The sequence below is a fragment of the Gallus gallus genome, chromosome 15 (assembly GCF_016699485.2).
Source record: "Gallus gallus isolate bGalGal1 chromosome 15, bGalGal1.mat.broiler.GRCg7b, whole genome shotgun sequence".
Classification (NCBI taxonomy): domain Eukaryota; kingdom Metazoa; phylum Chordata; class Aves; order Galliformes; family Phasianidae; genus Gallus; species Gallus gallus.
This window is the reverse complement of record NC_052546.1, coordinates 3,999,526-4,025,561: the sequence shown is the minus strand read 5'-3', so window position 1 is coordinate 4,025,561 and position 26,036 is coordinate 3,999,526. Positions and strand designations below refer to the sequence as shown.

At 38.7% G+C, this 26,036-nt stretch overlaps 1 protein-coding gene and 1 long non-coding RNA gene across 3 annotated transcripts in view; one reads left to right on the top strand and one right to left on the bottom strand.

The window, feature by feature from the left end:
* Window positions 1-20,411, bottom strand: part of LOC107051609 — a 282,400-nt gene extending 261,989 nt beyond the window's left edge. The window contains exons 1-2 of one of the 2 annotated variants that reach the window (XR_005840128.2): window positions 19,853-20,411; window positions 14,771-14,855 (exon numbers count right to left, since the gene is read on the bottom strand). This is a non-coding gene — a long non-coding RNA (uncharacterized LOC107051609). Of the gene's footprint in view, window positions 1-14,770; window positions 14,856-15,232; window positions 15,267-19,852 lie in introns of those variants that run through there. The other variant, XR_005840129.2, reaches the window with a different exon arrangement.
* Window positions 20,412-20,725: 314 nt separating this feature from the next.
* TMEM132C (transmembrane protein 132C) overlaps window positions 20,726-26,036 on the top strand; it is a 180,353-nt gene continuing 175,042 nt past the window's right edge. The window contains exon 1 of the mRNA XM_025155712.3: window positions 20,726-20,958. Coding sequence (XP_025011480.2) covers window positions 20,879-20,958 — 80 coding nt within the window. The 5' untranslated portion in view covers window positions 20,726-20,878. The remainder of the gene's footprint in view (window positions 20,959-26,036) is intronic.

Below are 26,036 nucleotides of genomic sequence, written 5' to 3'. Positions count from 1 at the left end.
TTCTGTTTATGAACATATTAGACTATTCCAAATCATACTGTACCACATGGCATGTTTTTGGCTGAGCAGAAAGGTAGCTTTCAAGTAAGCCTGAGATCCATCCAGGCATGGATCTCACCTTCCCTTGTATTCATAGGAATTTGAAGTCAGGAATTTCTTTTGGGCAAGACCAATTTTCTTTTGGTTCAGAGACCATTGGTTCCACTTAAAAACTAATTAGTTCTGTCCTGTCAGTCCAAAGCAGACTTTCATTGGGAGTATATTCAGCTTTCAAAACTGAAACATCACAGCTGACCATAAACATTTCTCCAAAAGCAAACTGCAATATCAGCAGGTCATCAAAAGTAGTAAGACCATTTACAATAGCACCATCTGGTGTCTCTCAGTGATTTTATAGTTCTGGTAAATGTAGCAGATTTAAAAAAATAGTTAGCACAAATTACCACAGTTTGTAACAGTCATGTCCTGTCCTTTCTGCTATTCTGTCCCAAGCATTCACAATGAATGAATGATGCCATTTGTTTCTTTCCCTGTGATCTCACAGTTGTCCACAGCTGATGAATCTAGGGCTTGCTTTGTTTTCAAAAGGAGGCAGATTTCTTTTTGCCTGCATTGGAACTTGAGCTGTATGAGAAAAATCAGGAAACTGCCTGTGCAATTCAGTCTTAATATATTAAGCAGGTTTTTGATCTGCCTATACCAAGTACATCTGGAAAAGTTGCCTGTCACCCACTCTCACACCTGGATCTTTCCCAGAGGTATACCTGCAGTAGCTACACACTCAGAAAATAAGGAATTATTTTCTTCTAATGATACATATCTGAAACACAGTAGATTTTAGGGAACTGGCCATTACAGAAGGCTAAGGAAATCATTCTTTAGTTTCCAGGTGGATCAATGACTTTGGAAAAGTGAGTTCATTAGTTTGTCTCATTTCACCATAGCACTTAATAAAGTTAAGTGTACACAGTATCTCATCTAATGGGGACCAGCCTTTATCAATATGGACAACAATTTACTTCTTTCTAAATGAGTGTCCCCTGTGACTGAACTCTTAGGGAATGCTATTCCTGAAATTAATCTTGAATGTTCTAATTAGTATGGTAGCAGTTACAGAATTCTCTAATGGCTACTTTGAAAAAACAATTACTGTCTTTATTATGATAACCATCCAGATGAGATACTACCGTTGACAAAAGATTATTAAACATTATTATTCAGTCAGTGACTCACTCAGCCAAAAGCTTACACATACAGTAATGAAGGTTAATATGCCATCAGTTAAAACTGTTGTAACACAGCAGCCATTTTTTTCATACTTTTTCAACAGTACAGTATTGCAATAGGCTGTGGAGTTTTTGGGTAAGTCAGTGGTAATTATCTAAAATATCTTAGGAAGATCAAATTTTAAATATGTGAGATTAACATACAGAACTGTAAATCTCACTTCATTTTGTCTCAGAAATTAGCATAAGAAGTCGCAATCTGTGACAATGGCCATTATTTCTCATAGAGAAGGATTGAGTTGCTCCAATTGCTGTCTCATTACATTTGTCAGTCAACAAAAAAACACATGACCTTAGCATAAGTAATATCAAGTCTCTGGAAAAAAAAAAGATTAGAAGGAAGAATTAAATCCTGGCTTCACAGTCAGAAGGTATTTCTATGGTGAGGAATATGGGAAGTATGGGAAGGAACAAGTGGAACTGTGGAAGAAAAGGTGATATTCAAAGAAACATTCAAAATACTGCTCTAACAGAGGGGAGCAAAAATGGTAGATGGTATGTAACTTCCTCTCCTAGGAGGGATGAATTACAGGGAAGGATGCTTCTCTGGGGGAATACATATTTTGATAACTTGCTCATCATCTGATGAATTTAAATGTTGAGAACAAGAGATTCTTAGACACAGTTTTGTCCTAGTATATTGTTCTCTCAGATACCCTGTTGCCCATCTCAGTAGGTCTGCTGTATTAAATTAGGTCAAGAGGGCAACTATTTTGCAGTAGCCAGTGGAAGTGCCACACCTTAATTCTCCATCAGTTAGTTAAATAGTGTAGATTTACTGACCATTCCTCACTTTCTTGTAAAATAAAAAAATAGTAGTAAATATCAGAGTTCATTATGCACCCTGGGTAGATCAGAATTTTCACTCATGTAAAAGACAGTGAGAAAAGCTTTCCTCATGAAGTGTCTTCAGGTCTACCGAAGAAGTTGTGGTTGCCTTACTCCAGAATTTAATGGTTTCCCTACAAGAATATCCCCACAAGAACATTATCAAGAGCAGGGCAACAGATAATTACTGCCCTTTCAAGGCCTATAAGCTATCGTGGGTTCTCCATAACAGTCTCCTCAATGATATAAAGAATGAAGTACTTATCTTCTATGGTTAAAAAAAAATGCTGTAAAGAATTATAAGATGTGGAAACCTTACTGCATTCCCCAGCTTCCTTCCCTACTCTGTGTAACTTACACTGCAGTTTCAGAAAACCTCATCTTTCTCCCCATCCTTTAGAGCTGCTAGTCCTGCTGAAAAATGTTACTTGGGTTTAAATAGCTTTTAGTTCTATAACCCTTGGGTTGCATCTACTCCTAAAATGTCTTGGCAAGAGATACTGGAGGAATGTAAGGACAGTTTGTTCAATTCTCCTCTCTAGGGATAAGTGTTTGAATAAGTAAGCAGTCATTGAAATTTCAAATTAGTTATGTGTATTACAGCTTCACTAGATGGTTCATTTTCCTCCACTATGAAAAACAAAGATACTTTCTAAAAAGACAGTGCACCAAGTTTTCTAATCAGATTCTTATACCCTGGTGACTCTGCAGACCGTTCTGTAATAGAATTGAGGAACAGGCTATGTAGCTAACATAGAATAGGCAATTAAAAATGTTATCTCTATGGAAGCTTATAATAACAATACTAAAAAAAAGAAAAGCCATGATAGAGAAGAAACCACTTAAAAAAAGATGCATTCAGCCTGAGACACATGAATGTCTTCTAGTAAAAGTAAATGATCTATAGAAGAAAGGTCTTGGATCCAGGAGAGCAGATTCTTCTATCACAGCACGATTCAGTAGATATGGCTATAACTTGAAAGATCATGTAATCATGACAAAATCACTGATGTTTGTTTTATCTCATCTCAGATTGGCTATATAATCACAGTAGTCACACTGAGGATTGCCTAAATTGATCACTTATGGCAAAGTGTAGAAGTATACAAGCAATAGCATAATGAGTCTAAAAAAAATACTTCTCTGCATTTTGATGTCCCTCAACGATCATTTATTTCATTTAAGCCTTGTGTCTTGTTGACAAGTCTCTATTCAAGTGCTAGCTAGGACTGCACTGGATTCTCAAAAACAGAAGAGGGAGAGCAGCTGCTGTATTTCAGGATCACAAGATCCTAGTTTAGTATACACATTTCAGTGCTGAACTAGAATAAACTTAGTAGATCCCCTGTAAAGTATGATAAAAACCTTAAAAACTGTTACCACACAAAGATCTTGAAAGTGTCCCAGTTCTTCCCTGTGTTCTGATTTAAAAAATAATGAAAGCAATTGTCTAGAGAAATTTTTTCCTCTTGAAATCATAACATTTCTCTGTCTAGTTGAAGGTATTTGTAAAAATAAGTTAACAATGATTTGCAGAGATGGTACATTGAACACCTACCTCCTTGCTCTATTCACTGGTCCTTCAGTGGTCATCAGCTACTGTTGAGGGAGAAGTTCACAAAACGCCCATTTTTACCCTATGCCTTAGTTATTTTTACAATAATATGGTCAGAATAATTGAATCTCAGATTCAACAGTGTATGACATAAACTCCCATGAAAACTGCTAATTATCTTGAAAAACATAAGTGAGTGTGCCTAACAATATGTACACAAATCAATACTGGGCTAGCACCAGCCCCTACTATAGAGCTGCTAGTCACTCAATAGCAAATCTTCTTAGAAATTCACAGAACATTTTGACCCATCATAGGAAGCACAGCTGTTACTGAAAGTTGTCCCTTCAAGGTTATGGCTTTGTGCTGGTGTTAGGCCCAGGGTGCTTACTTTCCTAAAAAGAAATTTGGCAGTGTTCTTTGTAGCTGGGTAACACTTCCTGAGTATCCATTAGGATTACTTCAATATGTTCAACTCGGGTTTGGTTGCTGAAGGAGCTTTGATTCTGGTGACTACTAGAGAGACTAGAAAGACTGAAAAAAAAAATACCACACTAAATTAACAGCAAAATACTGTTTGTTCACTAATTCGAAGAAACAACTGCAGGCCCAGGTGTTAAACAATGGGAAAGAAAAATAAGGAAAAAAATTTCTACATGCACATTTCCTGGCTAGAGTTCTAACTATAATTAACATAAATCCAGATTAGTCTCCCTCTCAGGAGGAACAGCCTACATTGCTTACAGCACATTCTTTCAGACTGCGAGTCTTCCCAGCCTGTCAGCTCTGTAACTGACATATTCTGGGAAACCTCTCTCGGCTCACCCAAAGCTCCCTCCCTGTTCTAGTTCTTTGAGGTTTCACACTTCTTTCATCTCCCACTTAGTATTGGGAAGAGTACCTATTCTAGCCTCCATGGAGCCAGCTCATTAGTTTTTCTTTAAGTGATGACCCAGCCATAATTATCTTAACTACTTTGAAGCTATGTATCTGAAGCTATTCTTATCTGTGTCATTGTTTTACATTTCCTGTTTAGTCCTTTAACAACCCCTTTACAGCCCACTTTGATTTAACTCTCTCCATGCAGGGAGGAAGCAATATTGAATTGAATACGGAAACATAACAGATGAAACAGCTCAACACGCAAAACGTACCCGTGATGAGAAAAGCATTCCTTTTTCCAGCACCTATTTTATCTTCCCTCTGAAATAATGATATCAGTGGGTAAATTGAAGTGCTTAATGATTTCCATTAAATCTGACTAGGTCTGGAATCAGATACATGCATGTATCTGATGCACTAGATCAAGGTAAGATATTTTGTTCTCTTTTCTCTGTATAATATACTCATGGTCAAACTCTGTGATCTGTCCTAAAACCACATACAATTTTCACAAAGCCAATAACATTTGCAAATCAATTAAGAAATAGCCACCAAAAATCCTAGGATCAGTTGCATCACAATCAGTCATAGGTAGTATTCTATACCTAATGAAGTTTGGGACAAGACACTGAAGAATTTCTGTAACCACCTGTTCTTCGTAGCAGAACATAACTGAACAATGCCTTGTGCTGAACACTGCTTTTGATTACTTGCAATGCAAGGTTTCAAAATATGACAAATTACCATTGGGTACAATGTTTCACCAACAGACTGCTCAAAAAAGAAGTAACAGGGAATGTTCATAAAAGAGGCTAAGAGGATTTAACCAAGACAGTTAAAGTGTGGTAAGGTCCGTAGGTAAGTTAAATAGGTGCTGACAAGAATATTATTTCTGGACATTTCTACTGGTCATAGACAAATCATTTCAAGTCAACACTTTGCTTTGCCTGTAAGCAGTCTAAACAAATACAGATGGAATAGGCAAAATATGTACATATTGAGAAATCAACATTTGTATTTAGACTTGGACAGATATTCTCCACTATATTATGTATTAGGCTGTACATAAAATACTGACAGAAGTGGTGTGCCAAACAAAGCAGCATATGGGACATTAATGTCAGAATTATTTGTAATAAGTTAATGTTATTTTTAAATATCTGAACAGCATAAAGAAGTAATGAAATATTCTTATAGGAGGCATTTTTAAAAGTCCCTAGTATTAAGACTTCTCAGGAGGCATCAGCTTTTTCCTGATGAGTAAGATTTTTTCAAGTTACTGCACCAGTTTTTAAGTGCTTCTTTCCTTGTTCACACACTATCCTTCGGATGAGGGTAAGCTGAAATCATTGTATTCTTCACACAACAATTTACCAGTGCTCACTCTGTGGACAACCATAGGATAGGTGATCAGAAGGGAAAGGAGACCTTTAAGCTTATTCTTTCAGCGATTTGCCTGAGCTGCTAGCATGAGCTCTTTTAGTTTGCTATGAACTAAATAACTTGCTCAGAATAAACAGTGACAGTGATATCTCAGTCTTCATCTTATGCTTCTGGCAATTACTGACTTTTAAAAGGTAGTTTCTCCTTCACAAAATTTGATGCCTTCACTAAAGTGACTGCAAATTTCAGGTGCAACAGTGCAGTATCTGCAAAGCATTTCTTAGTGGAAAACCACTTTCAAGGACACTTTCAGAGAAAAGAGGTAACAGATGCCAGCAACATGTTCTACCTATATAGAATTATCTGTGAATATCAGTTTTCCAGAAGACTGATCCAAGTCACATTTAGTACAGTGAAAATATTTATTTTGTCTGTGATGCACTTTTAGCAAATACTGTTGATCTATAAGAAGTGCCTACATTTAAAAAATCATATTTAGGAACTTACAATAAAAGTAGCAGGTTTAAAAAGCAAGAACTGAAATCTAGAAGACGTGATATGACAAGAAAAACAGGAATTCTTCTGACCAACACACTCTTATACCAGTATGAGGTGAACAGCTCAACCCACCATATTCCCAATCACGGAAAGACAGAATAGCAATGACCCTAGGCAAGTAAAGGGGTTTTTCTGTGTATTTGTTCTTCACAAGTAAGTAACTTTATCTTTTGAAAACATAGCAAGGGATGGTCATACAGCTATCAGTTTCTTTGGAGATAAGCAGCAGAATCCAATCTGAGGTTATTGCTGCTCTTTCTAGTAGGACATACAAGGGAAGAAAATTAGTAAAATGGGTGTTCTAATGATGTTTTGGAAATCACCATTCTCATGTTGTCTGATTGCTGAATTCTTCTGGGCTATCTGCAGCTGTAGTACTGTATAAATGTTGCTAAGCTGCAGAAATGTGAGCAAAGATTTAAAAATAATAGCCTAGAATCTATTTATCTCCATCTGCAAATTTATACACCATGCTATTCACATTTGCATGATGCAAAGTATGTTGAAATCCAGATGCCTGTTATCTTAGATATTCATTCACAATATTAAAGGAACAAACTCTGATGCCTCAGTTACAGATGTGATCTGCTGTCTTTAAAGTTAATGAAAAATCTTACATCCTTTCAGTGAAGCCTATCCTGATCTTTCAAGAGTTTTCAGCCCTCGTAAAACAGAACTCCACAATTCATTTCTTGAAAACGTGTCTAAACATTCTGTTACCCAGTATTGACGAGACCAGCACATAAGCCACTTCCAGTCCAAAGTTAGTAAATAATTATAACCTCAAAATCCCCAAGAGCAACACAACGTATTTATAGACATCCATTCATTCTAGCTCCAAGAAAGCAAGCCAGGCTTCTGGCTACATCCTTGCACTTAGGAAACAGGATCAAATTTCTCAACACTTTTGACTGGATACTATGTCATCTTCTAGACTGTATTTACCACCATTTCTCCTCCTCTTTCCACATTTCTTTAAATTGGCTGTAAACTTAGTTTGCCAACTACCACCTAAAGTGGGACTGCAAACTTGATTGGCACCATTAAACATAATACAAGATGAGAATTTTTTCAAAAATTTAATACAAATTCATACCTGGTCATATAGAATAGACCCTAACCTATTACCTTCCTTTTCTCTGATCACAGACTGGTGGCATCTCTAAGAGTACAAATGTATAGGTACAAAAATTTTAAATAATTTGTTAACAAAAAAGCAATATTATTTATGTCCCTTTTCCCATTATGCAAAGACTGTGATAATTCACTGTAATGACTTCTAACTCTTGGCATAAATGTATATATATATGTTCAATACTGCAATTGAAGCTTCATTTTTAAATTCATCCTGGATTAGTAAACTATTATCACCAGTATTCTCAGATTGACAGGTTCAGCATGCAAGAACTCTTTAGAAACAGTGTAACATTTTTCCTTTTTTAAACTTTTAGCCATTGTTTCCTTTTTTTTCTTCATACATATTTACAAACTTCATCTGAATGTAGGATATGTCATTATTTACTAATGCAATACACAGTTTCTTTTGCCAGATGCATATGGAAAGTCTATTTCTTTAAATTCATAGTGACAACAATATGATGACTTGAAAGGCATTAGTCTGTGGATGCAATAATATGCAGTGAACTGGGCAGTGAGGTGTTGAGTGCATCAAAATGATGCATCAGCAGAGAAAACCTCAAGCTTGGATGCCAACAAAGAAATTTAAAACATGGGAGATAGCTATAGCTAGAAAGGAAGATCTGGAAAAAATGTCTGAAAGAAAAAAACAAAATGAAAGGAAGAAGATATAACTCATTAATAATGCTCAATCACTGAGGAGCACAAAACTATTAAAGTCAAACATACTGCATATGAATTCACTTGTACCAAGGGTTAACTGGGACAGTATGAGTTCCAGTTTGGCAGGTGTCTATGATATGAACACATCTACAACCCTTAAAGTTTACATAAGAGTAAGTCTAAACTGTTACTCAGAATTGCTGGGAGGAGCATGAAGTCTTCTCATCTACTTATTTTTCTATACCTCCTTCTTCTATTTGCTTCTCCACAAAAACAGTGCACAACAGCCCCAAGGTAACTTTCTTGGCCAACCTCTGTAGAAATACAGGTAATGTTTGTGTTGGACTCTCATCTCTGATTATAGGTAACAGTCTAAACAGAAATTGTTTGCCTGGAATATATTTTAGTACTCCAGATTATCATTTGGATATTTGGCAAATCTACTTGTGACTTGCTTTTTTGACAACAGACTCAAAACTAGTCTGGAATACACTCTGGTTGTCAAGACAAAACTGCCTTATTGGTTGCATTAAAGACAGCGTAGTTGGTTAGTTGAAAGAAGTAAATGTACCTCTACATGGTGTAGCCTCACCTCAAGTATTGTGTGCAGTTTTGGGCCTCACAATATAAAAAGGATATTAGTATACTCAAATGCCTCCAGAGGAAGGCAAAAAGCTTATAAAATGCTGGAAGGCATGTCCTACAGAGAGCTGCTAAGCATGCTCAGTTTGTCTAGTTCAGAGAAAAGACTCACAGGCAAACTCATTGCTCTTTACAGCTTCCTGAGGAGGGGAAATGGAGAGGGAGGTGCCAGTCTCCTCTCCCTGGTAACAGATGATACAATATGAGGGAATAGCACAAAGCTGCTCCATGGGAGGTTCAGTCAAGATACTAGGAAAAAGTTATTCAGCATGAGACAGGTCAAACACTGGAACAGTATTCCTAGAGAGGCTGTTGATGCTCCATGCCTGTCAGCATTCAAGAGGTATTTGAATAATGCCCTTAATAAAATACAGGTTAACTCTGAAGTTGCCATGCAGTTGGACTCAACCTCTGTAGGTCCCTTCCAACCAAACTATTATCCCTATCCTGATTTTCTAACACACAAACTATATTCTGTATGAGTATGAAGGATTACATGAATTATTAGGGAAGCAGTGCCTGTCTTGAATTTCCTCAGACAGAAAATGTTATTTATCCAAGTATTGAATTTTAGTATAATAAAAGTACATTTGCTCATCAATTTACTGATGGTTGGTGTTTCAGACATGACAGAAAACAACTGCGCATGAATAAATACAAGCAGACTTCCAGTTGCTTAAAAGAACTACTACAGCTAGCATCAGAAAATGAGTGGAGCTTTATAAAATAACATTCTTTAACTGCAGTTATACTACAGGGCCCTCTGCTGTGCAGTTCATAGTAATAACAGAATAAACACACAGGCCAGTAAAATTATCCTTCCATTAGTTCTAGCAGCAAAAGCTGTACAACTGACATATTAGATTTTCACTATTGTTTAAAAACCCTTTAGGAGCAAGTGGCAAGAGGGCATTATTTACCACTCACTCTGGGTTCCTAACAAGGTCAGACAGATCACCTAACCTTGTCAGGTGGCAAAGCCATCTGACTCAGTCTCGGTTTGATCTGATTTCTGTTTCATAAACTAAACTCCACAGTCCCTTCAAAGAGAGACAATAGCCTTTTCAATAGGCTAAGCCCTTTCACCCTTTGTTTCTCTGTTTAAATAATATATCTCTTTGGTCTTTGGCAAGAATGCTTGACCTTGTAAATGTGACCATTCACAGTGCTCTGTAGTTCTGGAATGTGTTTTCATAATACTCGAAGGCTTCTTTATCTAAGGCAAATGTTTGTTTATGAAAGTTGAAGTGAAGCATTCGCATGATCAAAAGAGAAATGAACAGGCACCTGGAACACAGTAAAAAGATCTCTCCTAAGAGGAAACTCCTTTTAGCTACTGTTCTGAATCCAATTACAATAGATGAAAACATTTCTCTCAATTTCTAGAAATAGAAAAAACTAAAAAACAAGAAATCAACATGATAACTACTTTGCTTTCTTTCTGATTCTGTTAACTGATAACTAATGATCATCTTATTCCATTATAATTGTTTCAGAAAGGACAGATTTGACCTTTCCTTAGACACTAGGGTACAGTTCCACAGTACACCTAAGTCTGCCTAACAACTATTTGTACCACAAAGGTACAGACATGTTTCCTCTTCCCTTCTACTCTGCCTGTCTTCTCATCTGCCTACCCACAGCTGTGTCTCCCTTGCAAAGACTGTGGTGCTTTTTTGAAGTCTTCACAGAACTGATCTACTTTGTCAGCCAAGCAGAAAAGTATTTGCCCTTATTAGATTTTTTAAATCATTTTATGGGGGGGGGGGGGGGGGGTTCAATAAGCACAGAAGTGAATGTTAGGGGAATTCTGTCTGCTGTTGACAATTGCCAAGGTTTAAGAATGAAATTGAGAAAAAATAATCAATCTTTTCCCATTGTTTCTTCATTTGAAATGTATAACTATCCTGCTATAATATCTGTATACTTCCCAACAATCTCCACAGTATCTGATAGCACAAAGAAAAACTATTTACAGTAATGTAGAAAAGTGTTGCACAGTGAAGCTAAAGTTCAGATCATTTAATTCGGTTCTCAAATGGAAATGAGATCTAGAATTTATTTTGCGAATTTTTTTCTCAAATCTTTCAAAGCAAGAGAACTTGGGCAGTAAGTGTGAGCAGAGCCATAACCCAACAAAATCTATGGTTGGTTCGGTTTGCTCATCCAGGCAGTGAGCACACTGCTCAAATCATTGTTGCCAATTAGCAGGAAAGAAAGTAACCTTCCGTGAATTAGATTACAAATGTCCACTAACAGATTTTCTAGAAGACAGTGAGAACTTCAAACCTATTACAGTCTGTAAAGTAAGAGATGTTTTTGAGAAGATGATTGATACTGCTGCATTCTTAGGAGAAGTAAAGGGACATTAAGAATATCTATTGTCTATTCTTCCAAGCAAAAACATCCCACAGAGCAGAAGGAGAAAAATCTTGTACAAAAGATATGGACATCTTATTTACAGACGGGTTCAAAGTATGCAGTTGATTTCTTTTCATGAAAATTGAGCTGCTCTCCGTAACCACAAAATTTGATGCATCTGCTACTAAGGAGAGAAGCACAGATAGATTTACACACTCCATCATGAATTCTTACTGATATCAGTGATGTTATGAGGGATATGTCCTACCTCCACAGATGTCAGAAACCACCAAAACTGGGGTCTTTAGACCACAAATACTTAATGAGAAAACAGTAAATAGTCTGCAGCTCATCTGTAGAAACATCTTCCCACCTGCGTTCTGTTACATTTTGTTGCTGTGAGACAGATGGCAGCAGAGGGGCAGTCTGAAAAAAACAATGTCTACCATGGAAGCGTGTAGAAAGCAATAGTGATTAATTGAATACCTCCATGCAGAAAAATGGCACCCATTAACATTTGCTGAACAATTATGGAGACCAAACAGCAGATGTGAGCACAGTGAGGCAGTGGGTGGGGTGTGTCTCAATATGAAAGACAAGCCACAAATGGACTGCCATGCAGTTTTTTTTTTTTTTTACAAGCATGGCATACAGGCTCTCATTCCACTGCTGGTGAAAATGCACAGTTAATGGTGGTGACTATGTTGAAAAATAGCATTTTGTAGCTGAGAATTTCTTCTTGCTATCTGTTGTAGCTTCCATGGAAATAAATAGGAGGCATTACTTTCAGAGAGACCTACATAGTATAGTGAAGTTAATTTTGAAGTGTTGAAACGTTTTCCAGAGAGTCAGAGAATGGTTTCATTCTACAAGCATTTCATTTTATGACATGATTTAGGCACTTGTAAGAAGTTCTTGAAAATAAACAGGCAGGTCATTATAGAAGAATGTCTGTGGGATCTTCAGAAGTGCTATGGAGCTCCAGCAGTCTACAGACTGAGTATATGTTCCTCAAAATGCGTCTAGACATATTTTCATCTTTTAGACAATTAAGTTGTTTTTTGCAGTTTGATTCCTTAATTCTTTGTTTTTTAAAAACAAGTTTTTCCTACCAAAGACAAGAGTCCACATTCACATTAATAAGACAGCTGCATTTGAAATGTCACTACAAACATATTCCTTCATTTGATTGGGAAAAAAAGAGATAGAAGTAACATACATAATCTCCTTCTCCTGGCTAGGTTATTATTAATTTTTAAGTAGAACTATTTGATTGTATCTTCACCAGTTTACAACAGTTATTGGCCACAGTAATCAAAGCATTTCCTAAAGCAGTTTAAAGCATTATACTCCTGTAAGATCACACTTGTTTTGCAATGTTTTCTTTATAAATAATATGCATTAGGTTAGAACATTATCCTCATTAGCCAAGGGGACTGTTGAAAAGCAGTAGTTATATGAAAGATTAAATTTCAGCATTTCAGGTCCTATTATACTAGGTAATTAAATGAGAACGTCTGCTAATTGTACTGCATCAAAGACTGACAATGGCTAGGAAGAAATGGCATGTTCCATTCATTAAGCAAGGATAATATGCTTGTTATGACCAAATAATCCATCATGATCAGAGAACGATCTGAATATTGTTTAGCTGTATGCCACATTAACAAGACTTGGCACTTTCATATTGCTCGTGTATACCAGATGCATTGGAAAAAATAACAAGCCTACCTTCTGCTCCTGCTTTCCCTCTGGCATGATGCAGAAAGCCCTAGCTGATGCACGAGGGGGCACTGCTCGCACTGAAAAAGCGATCACTTGCCTCTGGCAAAGCAAATGCCTAGCTGGAAAACTCCCCATCAGTCAAAACCTTAGAACAAAACTCCCTCAGAAGAATTTGGAGCTTAAAAATAATCCGCTTTAAGAGATATTTCTTTTAACCCCTGTTCAGATGCTATCCCCTCTGTTACAATTTTCAGAGAACATGGTATTAATATGACCATTTGCATGTATAATCACAACTGAACTGGTGTGTATAATACAGCTCTGGAGTCTAATAATTGTTGCCACATGCTTAAAGTAATGGCTGAGCTCAAGCTGAGTGTTAAGGAGTTCACCTGGATTAGTGATTTATCCCAAGAATAGTACTTTGAAGTAACTATCCCTTTTCAGAATACAACCTGCAACAGATGTCTCTTAAGTATTTCAAAGCCTTAACAGCAAGCAAATTAGAATATGCTGTAGTAAAGTTACAAACACTTTCGAAATTTATTGTATCTGAATAGATACAATAGTTGTTTCTTAACAACTATTCTTTTATATTTGTTCTTCTATATTAAAACAAATAATTAACATTGCATAAAATGCTTAAGTCATTCATTATATATGAATGCTGCTCCAAAAGTAATACTTTCTATTTATTATGTTGGCCTACCATAGCAGAGGTGGATGTTGGTGGTTTGGCAGTAGAGATTTCCCACCAACATTCCATTACATTCTGTTGCCATACAACATATGGCAGCAGAGGAGAGGAATCACTCTCTGAGCAGCCCTCATACATTTTAAAGTTGTCAGCATATCATCATCTATATAACATTATGTATAAAAGAATGAGAAAAGGACAAAGAAAACTAATAAGCAGGATAAAAAACACTCACGAATGAATTTCTCCAACTGTTACTCATTTATGAAAATGCGACAATATGCCCACATGATAGACACTATATAAGACACAGTCATCACTGGCTTATCAACTTCTATTGCAATGGAATCTAGAAATCATAATTATCATAATTAATTCCTCATGGTCCCTCCCAGGGTAAGCTATAGCACTTGGATGAAACAAAGAAATAAATAGAAGATGAAGAAATGCTCCCATGGAATTCAGCAATTGCTTGCTATATGAAAGTACTTAGTCATGGCTCTGTTCAAACTCTGATCACATTTGCTTTCCACAAACAATGAAGTTGTATTTGTATTTTACAGCTCTGGAAGCTAATAGACCCAAATGTTACTGCTATCTCACATATTCACTAAACATACAGACATCTTGAAAAAAAATAGTTCTATATATTATATATGTAGTAACATTTTTTACAGCTTCTGAATCCAAAAATTAAGGAACACAGCATCATTACTTATGTATAAAAACACTGATGATTGCCTTAGAACTGATATCAGATTTGTGGATGTTACAATTCAGAAAGGATAAAAAAACACATCTGGAAAAAATTAGAGAAATGAAAACCATTAAAAATGATAGTACAGTTGTTGGCTTTGAAATTTTAGAGCCTCAAATCATCTGAGCCCAAGAAATGACTATCACTATGCACTCGCACTCTTGTTCTCTTCCCAAATAGCCTGGTTTTGGCTACCACAAGAAACAAGCTAGGTGTACTTTTGGTGCAACTCCATACACTAGATTCTTAGTTCTTGCTTTTAAGGTATGTCCCATATCAAACAATAAACCCCTTACCTTGTTGCTACCCTCCTGTTTCCTTCAAGTTTCTTATTCACTTAGGAATCAGATGAAAGATACCTCCTTTACATTGTTAAAGAATCTGCAAACAGAAATTTACAGTAAATGCCTAAAAGAATAGTTAACAACCTGCCATTTTGCCTCCGTTTTTTCTCTAAAAGTCACCTCAATTTGATAATAAGCTGAACAGTAGAACAGAAGTCCACATATTCAACCCTTTTGATATCAGTGATTTGGATATCTACTGTTTTTTAACACCTTCACAAACATTTTTCAGAATGAATCTATGATAAGGAAGACCTTCTCTTTGAATCCCAGAATGAAAAGTAGTGCAATACAGTAACACAAGGAAAAATACAATAGTTTAAAGGTACCAAAGTTCTCAGCTACAGCAAATAAGGATATACCTAAACACAATAGCTAGGAACTCAAAAACAAAAGGGAAAAAAACCTACTTACCATTAGAGACTTCAGGCATGCAGGAATCTCCAGCAAAAATCTCTCACCTCCACTGCCAACCCTTAAATGAGGTCTGGGAGGGGCAGGATCCTGGCTCCACCCCTCCTGGTCACTCAGGCACATTGCCTGCACCTGAGCTCCCCTGGGTTGGTCCTGCCTTTCCAACAGGTGCTCAATCATTGTTTCAAGCCATGACAGCATTTCCACTACAAGTACACACTTGTGACACCCCAAATTCTTGATTCATGAAACAGATATATATTGAGTATGTTGCTTACAATCACAAGTAGAACTAGAAAAGATTTCAGTGACTAGGTGAGGTGACTTGTTTAGCAAGCAATGGTACCATGTGTTCCAAAGACCTTGTTAAAAATATTGTCAATCAAAAAGATAACAATACTAGGCACTGTGATAGAAAGATACATTTCAGATGTACTGAATAGAAACCTAAGACGTGCTATCTGCATGCAACACAAATGAATAACTGTAAGAGATTCAAGTTAGATCTCTATTTCAAGGAGAAATGGTGACGTTGAAGTATAATAAAATCAGTTTAAGTAGCAATACTCCTAAGTGCAAAACAAAGCATGGAAGACAGAAGAGGGATGACAACACACCCAGGTACAAGGATGACATAAAACTGAATCCTGAACAATTTTTCATTCTATTCCTTTATGTGACCTCCAGACTTTGGCATAATTGTGGGTGTATTACCTTTTCTTACTTTCTGTTAGAATTTTATATACCTGGTGCCATGCAGAAATACAATTTAGGTAAGGACTGCTCATGACAACATTCAAAGGATTTAAAAAGAATTCCTATATTTAATAAAATGAGTTAAGAAAAGTGTAGTTACAAATAACTACAAACAATTAATGAGCAGAGAGGCATACATTAAATTAGAAAACTATTTATTTTGATAACGCTATTAGTTTTAAGGAATACTTGGATGCATATTTAGGTTTATATTATATTATTAGGTTTATATATGTCCATACACTTTATAAAACAACTTTGTATCATTATGCCATTAAATACATAAAGACAGTGAGGAATAGAATAGGTGACTTGTTTAAGGTCGCGTTGACTGAGTCATATGTATGATAAAGTGCCAAGGATAACAATACAGAGCTAACTAAAATGGAGAACAAGTCAAATGGGTGTTTGAACAGCAGACATAGTGCTAAATGATCACATCCGAAACCACTCACATATATCAAGGACAACCTATGTTCTCTGGCTAAATCACAGAGTAGCTATCAAAAACTTGTTTTCATTAGAAACTGATTAAAATCAAGATTGGAGGCTGTAATGCCTGTTATACTCCTGTCAAGAGTGTTAAACTACCGTCAACTTCACAACCTGAACAACTGTTTTCTAACATTCTGTTTGATTTCTCCCTCTGACACACTTTTGCTTGCCATCCACTCTTATGGTTGGTTGACACATCTGTGATGTTGAAACTGTTGAGTCCTGGCCAGAACCACTGATTGAGCACCTGGGGAAAGGACCTGGTCAGCCCTGGGAGCACAGGTGAAGGCAATTTACCTGTGAGACAGGAAGGGGTGGAGCCTGGCTGCACTTCTGTTAGACCTCATTTAAGGGCCAGCTGGCAGTATGGAAGGATTTCTTTCTGGAGATCTCTTCTTACTGAAGCTTTCCCTGCAAACCTAGAATCTTCTGATATAGGTTGGTAATCTGTTTCTTTTATAGCACCTTCCTTTTGTGTTAGTTCTTCTCTTATTGCACGTTTATTATAATGTCTTTCCTGTTGTACTGTGTTGTCTAATTGCTACAGAAGTCTATTGTCACTAGAAGACTACATAGCACAAGTAATAGCCATTTTTACCCTGAAATAAAAACATTCTGTCATAAAGAAAAAAATGTAAAATCTTGCTCTTCAACTGTTCTCTATTTTAGGATGATCATTATGTATCTCTATACTTAATTAAGCTTTTTTTCCCTCTAACAGAATAATAGTACATTAAAAAGCTATAATGCTAGTGCAGCTAATGTTCAGTTACCTATGCAGTATGTCCTCACCTGAGAGGCATCTGTGAGATATAATTAGTACACAGAACTTCTGTAGATGCAGCAGGTACACCTTCATGATATAAACTGTGCAAAATATCTCAATGTTGGTGTAAGGGATTGGAGTTCTCCAATCAATCGTTATCTAAACATGGCAGTATGTGCTCTCATTTTTTTGGAGCTGCATTAGTGTATTAGTGTGTGACTTCAACAGTGTGGTTGCCAAAACCTAAAGATGGGTTGGTGAGAGATATGGGTGTAAGTAGTACTTACAGCTTAAAGTATACTTAGTTCCTTTTGAAAAATGTAGGAGGCTGACTCTTCCTAAGAAGCCAACTATTGCTCACTGTTCTTGAATATTCCATATTTCCTTAGACTTGCTGTATGGAGCATACTATGTGTAAGTCTGAAACTTTCAGTTTTGCCTGTTTAAGTCACAAGAGCCCTTAAAAATTTTGAAACTTAAGCTCATGAGATTCCTTCATGGAAGTCAAGTCATGTAACTACTTCAAAGGTGTCTGCTGATAGAATATTTACTACAAATAGAAATCAAAATACTGTCATAAAATCTTGGTGAAGCTGTGTTATGTATCACTCAGAATGAATTTCATGCCATTCATTTCCTATATCCAGGAAAGCACCTTGACAAATTTTGCTATGATGCCCTGAAGTCTAGGGGTCAGCCTAGTGCAAACATCACCAGAAACAAAAGCTACCTGACCATTTCTTCTCACTCACATGAATAGCCTTTTAAAAGGTGAGAGCTGGGCTCAGGGATCAAATTTCCATAAACTTTGTTGAGAATAGAATTGAACCCTTAGGATTACATTCATATCCATTAATTTTGCATAGTTTCTGCAGACTAACTTCCTTGACTTCAACAGGATAATCTGAGTAGCATAATAATCAACATGAATGAGACAGCTGAATCTTGCTTTCAGTATGTCTTTCAATATGTAATTTTGGAACAGCAAGTAACAATACAATCTAGACTTAAGATTAGATATAATTTAACTTACACCAAATGCCCTTACCTACATGTTTAGAGGCATAAATTGGATTGCATACGAAGTAATTGCAATCTCCTTTTTCAATTTATTACAACTTCCATTTTCAGGACTCCAATTTAGACTCTTCCTTTGCTTCACATATGCCCCTTCTCTGTTTTTTGTGCTTGTTTTTAATTGCATTCTTTAAATTTTTCACGGCATCACTTATCTTCATATGGGAAATAAGATAAATTAAGATAGGAGGTTCAACTTTGGTTGTGATTTCTGTATGTAACTCCTTTTGCTTTCCCTTGTAAATACTAGCCTAAACAAATTGTCCTAGGCTTAGCTTCTATGGACAGTTCTGGTTATGGAATATTGCACCTACAATGATGAGAAATCAAACTTCAAAAGAACAATAATAGCTGCAGAAAAAAGGGTCCTGTTCAAACTTCTCTACATTTTTTTCCACCTCATTATGACTACTTACCTGTGAAAGTATCTATCAATGAACTCTACATTCATCTTCCAAAGCTTTCTTCAGAGCATTTCATTCGAATAACAGAATATGCATTCCAGTTTGGATTTGATACATAAGACATAACCTTATGTGTTCATGTTTCTGAATAACCTCGTGTTCCCCCTAGGTAGCTTTTCACTGATATTTTCTTCAGTTTAAAGAACTTGACTGTAATGTCCTTACATGTAGGATCATAGAATGATTTGAGTTGGAAGGGACCTTTAAAGTTCATCTAGTCAAATACAAACAGTATAAACGAACAATACCTACATAATTAAGGGTGAGTAGGACATGAGTGTGATAGCTGATATGTTCTACTGTTGACCGCTGGATTCTTATTTAGACCCTCTAACAAGTATTTGTAGTGCAGAATTCATAATCAAGCAGAAGAGACAGGAGCTGTTTCACTGTTCTTTTCCGTTAGAAATGTTTCTTCACATTCTTGTGAAAAAAAAATTAACTCAGGATTGCATGCATATGCAATTCTTTCTGTTTATTTTTCCCCCATGTTTGAAGTAGCTGCTACAGACAATGGAATCACATAAACCATAACAGTACAAAGCCTGCTCCCAACAAAGTTCTTCTCAGTTCCTCATCAGAAAGCCATATTTTAAAGCAGTACTTTTTGGCTTGGCTCATCAAACTGTGAATAACATCTTGCCTAAACAATAGACTGTGTGGAATCAGCATGGATATGCTTTAATCATTTTATTTAGCAAAATATGTAATCAGCTTTGTCTGCTGTTTAATTACCTGGCCAGAGAACTGCATTGATGTCATGCGGCTGGGTTGTGCCTGCTTCCTGAGGGATGGGGCCCTTGTTTTTCAGGGTAAATGCAGCAGGTTTCCAGAGGCTTTAGAGAACAGAGTTGGGGGGCAGTTACTGATTTTTCTACTATGAGTAAATTAGCAGTGGAGAAGCCAACTGCAGTTATTCAGAGCACTGGACTGAAAGCATGAAGTTAAAGAATTACAATTAGAAGATGGAACTTAAATGTGCAGATGGAAATGAAAGCAGAAGAGAGCAAGGTGGGAAAAGCTGGGCTGGAGATGGGAGAAGCCCAGGGGTGAGCTGCTCACCTGAGGTACTGCACTGGGCTGTACTGCCAAGGCATGGAACTGAGGTAATTAAAACCTGTCTCACTTCTCTCTTGCCTGCTCTGGATGGAAGCATCTGTGTGTAGCAAACTTCCCTGCTTTGGTGATGCTCTTTTCCTTTGGTTTGGTACTTTCAGTATACATCACTTTATACCAGGAGCTGGTCTGAAGGAACGAGATGGTGAAATGCTGTGCCCTCTTTTCTGAGGGGATTTTCTCAGCTCTGCAGGGCCAGCTGTGCCCTCATTCTCGTGCCCCTCTCCAGCCATATCAGCTTGCTCCGGTCTTTCTCAATCTCGGTTCTCTGAGCGACATCATCGTCTTATCACCGCTTTCTCTCGGCTCTCAGCGGCTCCCTTCTCAGGGTCCCAGGTCGGGCACTGAGGGGAGTGGGCGCAGGTGGCGCCCGGCGCGAGACCAACGGTCGGCGCGAGACCGACGGTCGCCGCGCTGTGGGAGTCCCCGCGCGGGTGCGGGGGGCGGGCTGCCCGGCCGCGCGTGGGTCCGCGAGCGATTCCCCTGATTGGCGCCCGCCGCCCGCAGGTTGCCGCCTCTGCTCCCCGCTGGGGCTTTTCTTCCCTCCTCCTCTGAGGGGAAAAGTCCGTGTGCGCGCGTCTGCCGCCGGCCCCCAGATAAAGGCACGGGAAGCGGAGCAAGCCGCAGCCGCGGCGAAAGACGACCGCGGTGAGCAGCCCGGAGAAACCCGGCTCCTCCGGCCGCCCGGCTCCGGGATCTCCCTCGTTCTCTGCTGGAAAAGTTTTGCCCTGAGAGCGCGGCGCGGTTCTGTCATCCCGGGCTCCCCGCGGGCGCTGCGCCCCCGGCCCGCCGCCTCTTGGGCAGGGCGCGGAGGGCTGAGGGACGGAGCGCGGCGGCATGGACGGGAGCCCGGCACGGGGCTGAGCGGCGCTGGGAGCGAGACGCGTTCGGCGATGGCCCGCAGGGAGGGCTGACCGGGCGGCGGCGGAGGCTCCCGGAGCTGCGCCCGGGACGTGGCCCCGTCTTCTCGGCATGGCGGGGGGCCGCTGGCGGCGGAGGGCCGCGCTGCCCGCAGGCTGTCGGACTGCTGCTCGGGGCGCTGCTGTGCGGAGGTAAGCGGGGCGCGGGGAGCGCAGCACCAGTTGATCGCGCTCGGGCTGCGCTGGTTCGCAGCTCCTCGGGATGGCCGCTTGTTTTCCCTGCAGCGGCGTTAAACCTTTCCCTTCCCCCCCCAACCCCCGTGTCTCTTCTTTTCCTCTTTACATCCTCTCTGTGTTGTCTTTCCCCCCCTCTCCCTTCCGTCCTCTTATTTCTTCGCTCGTGTTTATGTGAATGGGAGCGAACCTTACAAGCTTGCATGACTGAAATGAGAAGCGGAAAGTTTCCTTCCTTTTCGTGGTGTTTACAAACGCATCTTAATTATTGCCTGGTCAATAAAGGGACGTTCTCTGTGGGAATGGGTGTTCCGGTGTGGAACGCGGTGAAAGCTGCAAGGAGCACCGGGGCACAGCGGTAGTGCTGAGATCATGGAGCAGCACCCTTGGAATTTGGAGTTGTGCAGTAAGAGCTCCAGAGAATGGATAGAAGCCATTACCTGGAGGGAGCGAGAAGATTGTTATCAGGATTACAGGACCAGCTGAGGAGCAGGTTTGTTTTAGCACAGAGGTCATTGGAATGATCTGATGCTTCTTTTTATGGCTGAACTTCTGTGATCAGAGTCGCTTTGACAGAGGGAGATCTCTGAAGTGACCCAGGTGTGCAAACTGCGTGTGATCCAAGCAGGGGCTTCCATGCAGAGCTGTAGGTGGTTGCCGTGTCTCAGCACGTCTTGTGATCTTGCTCTGGCCGTGTTAGTTGTGGACATGTTCTGCTTTTTTGAGGATGGAAACTTGCTAAGCTCTTTGCAATTCCAGCTGTTGTAGTCATCCCTAGCAATAGAAAAAGAAATCATTTTGCTTTTTATCCTCTTAATATTAGTGATGCTGTTTGACTGACATAAGAAGATTACTAATAAAAGGCTTTTCATTGTTGAGTTTGATCCAGTCCTGCTGACCTCTTACTGGGGCAGTTGGTTGGAGAGGCAGCATGGATGTGTACAGAAGTACCTCAAGAATGAAGCGAGGGCTGAATTGGTGGCAATTTTTTTTCCCACCCACACTGGTGCAGAAAATAAAGTACTTGGCAGGAAATTGCATGGCCTCTTACTGCCAGTCATTTTAATATAGTACATTAAAACTAATGGACATCTTTGTGACTCAATGTGCCATGAAAGTGCGATGTGAAGCATGTAAATTATGGGATTTTGTTTTGAATGCTGCGATTTGGAGGTGAGAATTGTGTTAGCCTCGTGTTCACTTTCACAGTCTGTAGGAGATCAAGAATTTTAAGGAGAGTCTGGCACCTTTCTAGGGCATTATATCTCTTCTGCCATGCAGCTTTTACAGTTACAAATGCATCTTCTCCAGTCAGCATTTTCATTAGATTTAATAGAATTGGGCGCTGATGTATGGACTCTTTCTTGTAAAAATATTTTCAGATAGAGAAATATGTAGGTGCTGCTTCCTAAGGGTGGCAGAAAGTGCTACAGTGAGAGGTTATAAACAACCCAACCTCATTAAGCTCTTTCTCTTTGCTGGAGCCTGGGTCAGCGTTGACTCAGCCATGCTGTAAAACAGTCAGTAGTGGTGCCACAGCCAGCCGCTACCGGCAGCAGCTGCTGGGGTTTGCTGGGCTGTGTTCTTTGAGAATAAAAGAGAAAATATGACTTCAGGGAAGGAAAGCAGAGCTTCTGAGCAGAGAATTAGCCTTTCTGCATTGCTGGGCACAGTACTGTTGAGAAAGGAGCTGGTTAATTAAACTTATTAAATAAGGTGTTTGTATGGTTTCCTTGTGAGGCCCTAACAAGCATTTCATTTGTGCTCCCCTTGTGTATTTGCACTTTTTGTTGGCGTGTTAGGATAGTGATTGTTCTTGAGAGCCAAAGTCCAACTAAATGAAAGTCACTTTATAGCTTGTAAGCAAAAACGTTTGTGAATGTGCTGAGAAACTTACTATTATAGAGAAGTTGTCATTTGCTATTTAAAGAGCTATATTTACTTCTCTGAACTCATTAGCATCTCCTATCAGGCCTGAATTTCTAAGAAAATTCTCCTGAAATGTTGCCTTAGGCCTCAGTGTGCCATTATGCTGTGGTTATTATCAAGCTAATAATGTTAATTCATTCAATCTCAAGAAAGAAGCTTGGCATTTCATTTAAGCCATGCCTCTAGTTAGACCAGGATGTATAAAAAGTCAGTGTGCAAAAGTGCTCTTGCATTTAGGTGCATGCACATGCTTTACATGCCAATTATTGGGTGCCTGTTCCCTAGGTGAAGAGTATGTGTGTGAAATCATATTTACCTAAGCAAATCCTGAGTGTATATATATTCCTTTCAGGAAATGACCTCTTTTCAGCAAAGTGCTAATGCATGTGCTTAAGCCTCTTTGTAGTCAATAGGAAGCATTCATGAGTTTGAAGTTAGATATTTTTAATTCTTTTCTTGAATCAGAGCAGAAATGAAGTGAAGGCAAGCGTACAGATTTATTTCATTGTGTAATGCATAGACAACTGAATTCTGTTTCATCTCATCTCTGAACTAAAACCAAATAACAGCAGTCAGAAATGAAGTATTCTAAGAACTCCTAAACACAAGTTTAAGAATGTTCAGCTAGAGGATTGATGCATTTGTCTGAGGTGTGTGTGTGTGTGTGCAGATACATGGAAAAAAGTACTGAACGTGACCAAAATGTTACATTTGCATGGTGTTACCAGAGTTCCACGTACTAAGGTAGTCTTTGTACAAAATGCAAGCACAGTTGTGCATCCAGAGGCTGGTGTAACACCTGCTTTTGTTCTGCTATTGTGTTAAACCAGAATGACGTGGTAAGTGAAACTTTCATTGGTATGAAATCAACTAATAAACAGCAAAGCATTAGTCTTTCATAAATTTATAAATATTAGTAAGCATTGGCAAGTCATACTCACTGAGATTTAAAGATAGAGATTTTATGGAGAGTTGAGATTTAGTTGTGCATTTTTTAACTCTCCTGGTGAAGGAGTATTTTGGCACCACTGAAAAGTTGCCCTTTAATGAACAGCTAGAAACTGTAAATAACAGTATATTTGCCAGAAGTATTGACATACAGGCTTCCCTTGGTAGTGCTTTCAAGGTAACGTCTCTCTGCAGTATCTCAGAGCTGTTGTTCATACTGTGGCTAGAGTTGTCTTTTTTAAGGCAGCTAGTCTAGAGACAGGTAAGCAAACTAAAGTTTAAAATCTGTGGCCATGCCATAGAAGAGGTGTCAGACTCATTACACTGTTCTCATTTTCAAATCTTCATTAAACCCTTAGATTTAATCGTGCTGCGAGCCAGTTTTTTGCTGCCATGCAGGAATTTTAGCAGTAGTTTGTATCTGATGGGCAACACTTAGATGTGTCCTCGCTACTCTGAGAGTTGAAAAGCATATCATGGTAATACGTGTAAAATAAAAACAATATGGTAACAAGATGAGAGAGCCTCAAAGACAGCTAGAAAGGCATCTGATAAGGATACCAAAAAGCTAAAACTAGTGTATGAAATAGGAAGCAAACACCTTATGGGTGAATTATAAAAATGCCTTGTCTACCTGTTTGAAGGAGATATTTAGTATGGACAAGGTTGGTTTAATGCCAAAAAGGAGAATGGATTTAGTGAAAGGACAGCTATGTAGTAGGAATCAGATCCTGCCTCTGCTGTCAAGAGTACCACTGTCTTGCTTTTATCAGTTTTTATCAGTAATGTCCTTATTTCTGTTGTTCACTGTGATCATCTGTTGGTTGGTTGGTCTGCTAGCTTTTGATCCTTCCTCGGTCATTTTGTCCAGTAGGTTCTTTTTAGTTCTTTTTTAGTATCTGAATTGTACAGTAATGCACATACAGGTAGTGTTCTATGATGCTATGGGACAATTGGATGTTAACTCCAGATGTTTGACTGAAATTTGAGTGCTCTGTCCTTCACAGTGGTGTGCAGTAACTTACTGGCCAGAGAACTTGCTTTTGTCTCGGTCAAACGCTTGTCCTGACTTGCTCTTGCAGGCCTGAGTCCTTTATGTTTTATTCAGTCTCCCTTACAGACTCAGTACCCTGGCAAAACAGTTTCACAGTGTTCAGCTCTTCAAGCAGTTGTACTGTTTTGTGTTCTGTGGACTGGCTCAGGCTCTAGTGACAGATGTGACCCCTTTGAAATCAGTACGGACAAATGGTGCATTGAAAGTTCATAGCTTCTGCAGTCTCCTCACTTAGAGGTATCTGGTAAAAGCCTGCAGATGTATCTAGCTTTGGAAATAATTTTACTCAAGTACTGCCTGCGTCTGTTTTAGTTAGTAAATGGAAATAGTCCCTCTTTGTCTATTTGTTCACATTTTTTTGGGTCAATACACAGCCTCAGGTCACCATTTTTCTTTTCAACTCTAGTGAAATGACCCAGTGAATCCACTCTTCTATTTTCTTTGCTGTTCTAACGCATATTAATCTGTTGAGCTTGAATTCCATAAACAAAGTGTCAGCCCCATCACTAAAATTACAGGCATCTTTACACCACTGGTCAATTAGCTGAGCTTTTCTTTAGGGAAGTACATTTTGACTAAGTAGTTCTTTGCCACTACACTTAAGAAATGTGCTAATGTTGTACTATTGCACCGCTGACATCTTGGGTCAGTAACTTTGTGCTTCAAGACAGCCTTTTCTGGCACTTCTTTTGCTTGAATAACACAGATCATACTAATCATAGTTCCACTGTCATTATCAAAAGCATTCTTTTACAACAGCAGTTTCAGCAGCTTGACAGATGTAAACAGCTAGACATGGCTCCTTAAGTGGACACTTTATTATATGCTGCAGTAAGAATTTAATCGGATTTTACCATCGGTTAGTGCTACAAGTGTCACCTCTAAGGTCAAGCACTGTTTTTGTTGTTTCTTCTCAGATAACATTTTCAACTTTCTTCTGTAATTTTTATTAAGCATGCAGTTTTGTAGAAGAACAGTAATATTTCGTAAGGGTATAATATTTTTATTGTAAATCCATCAAAGGGTACTACTTTATCCATTGATTTCTGTTGCTACCAGAATTTGCGTTTCAGTGCTTTACATTGTATGTTCCTCTCTAAGACTG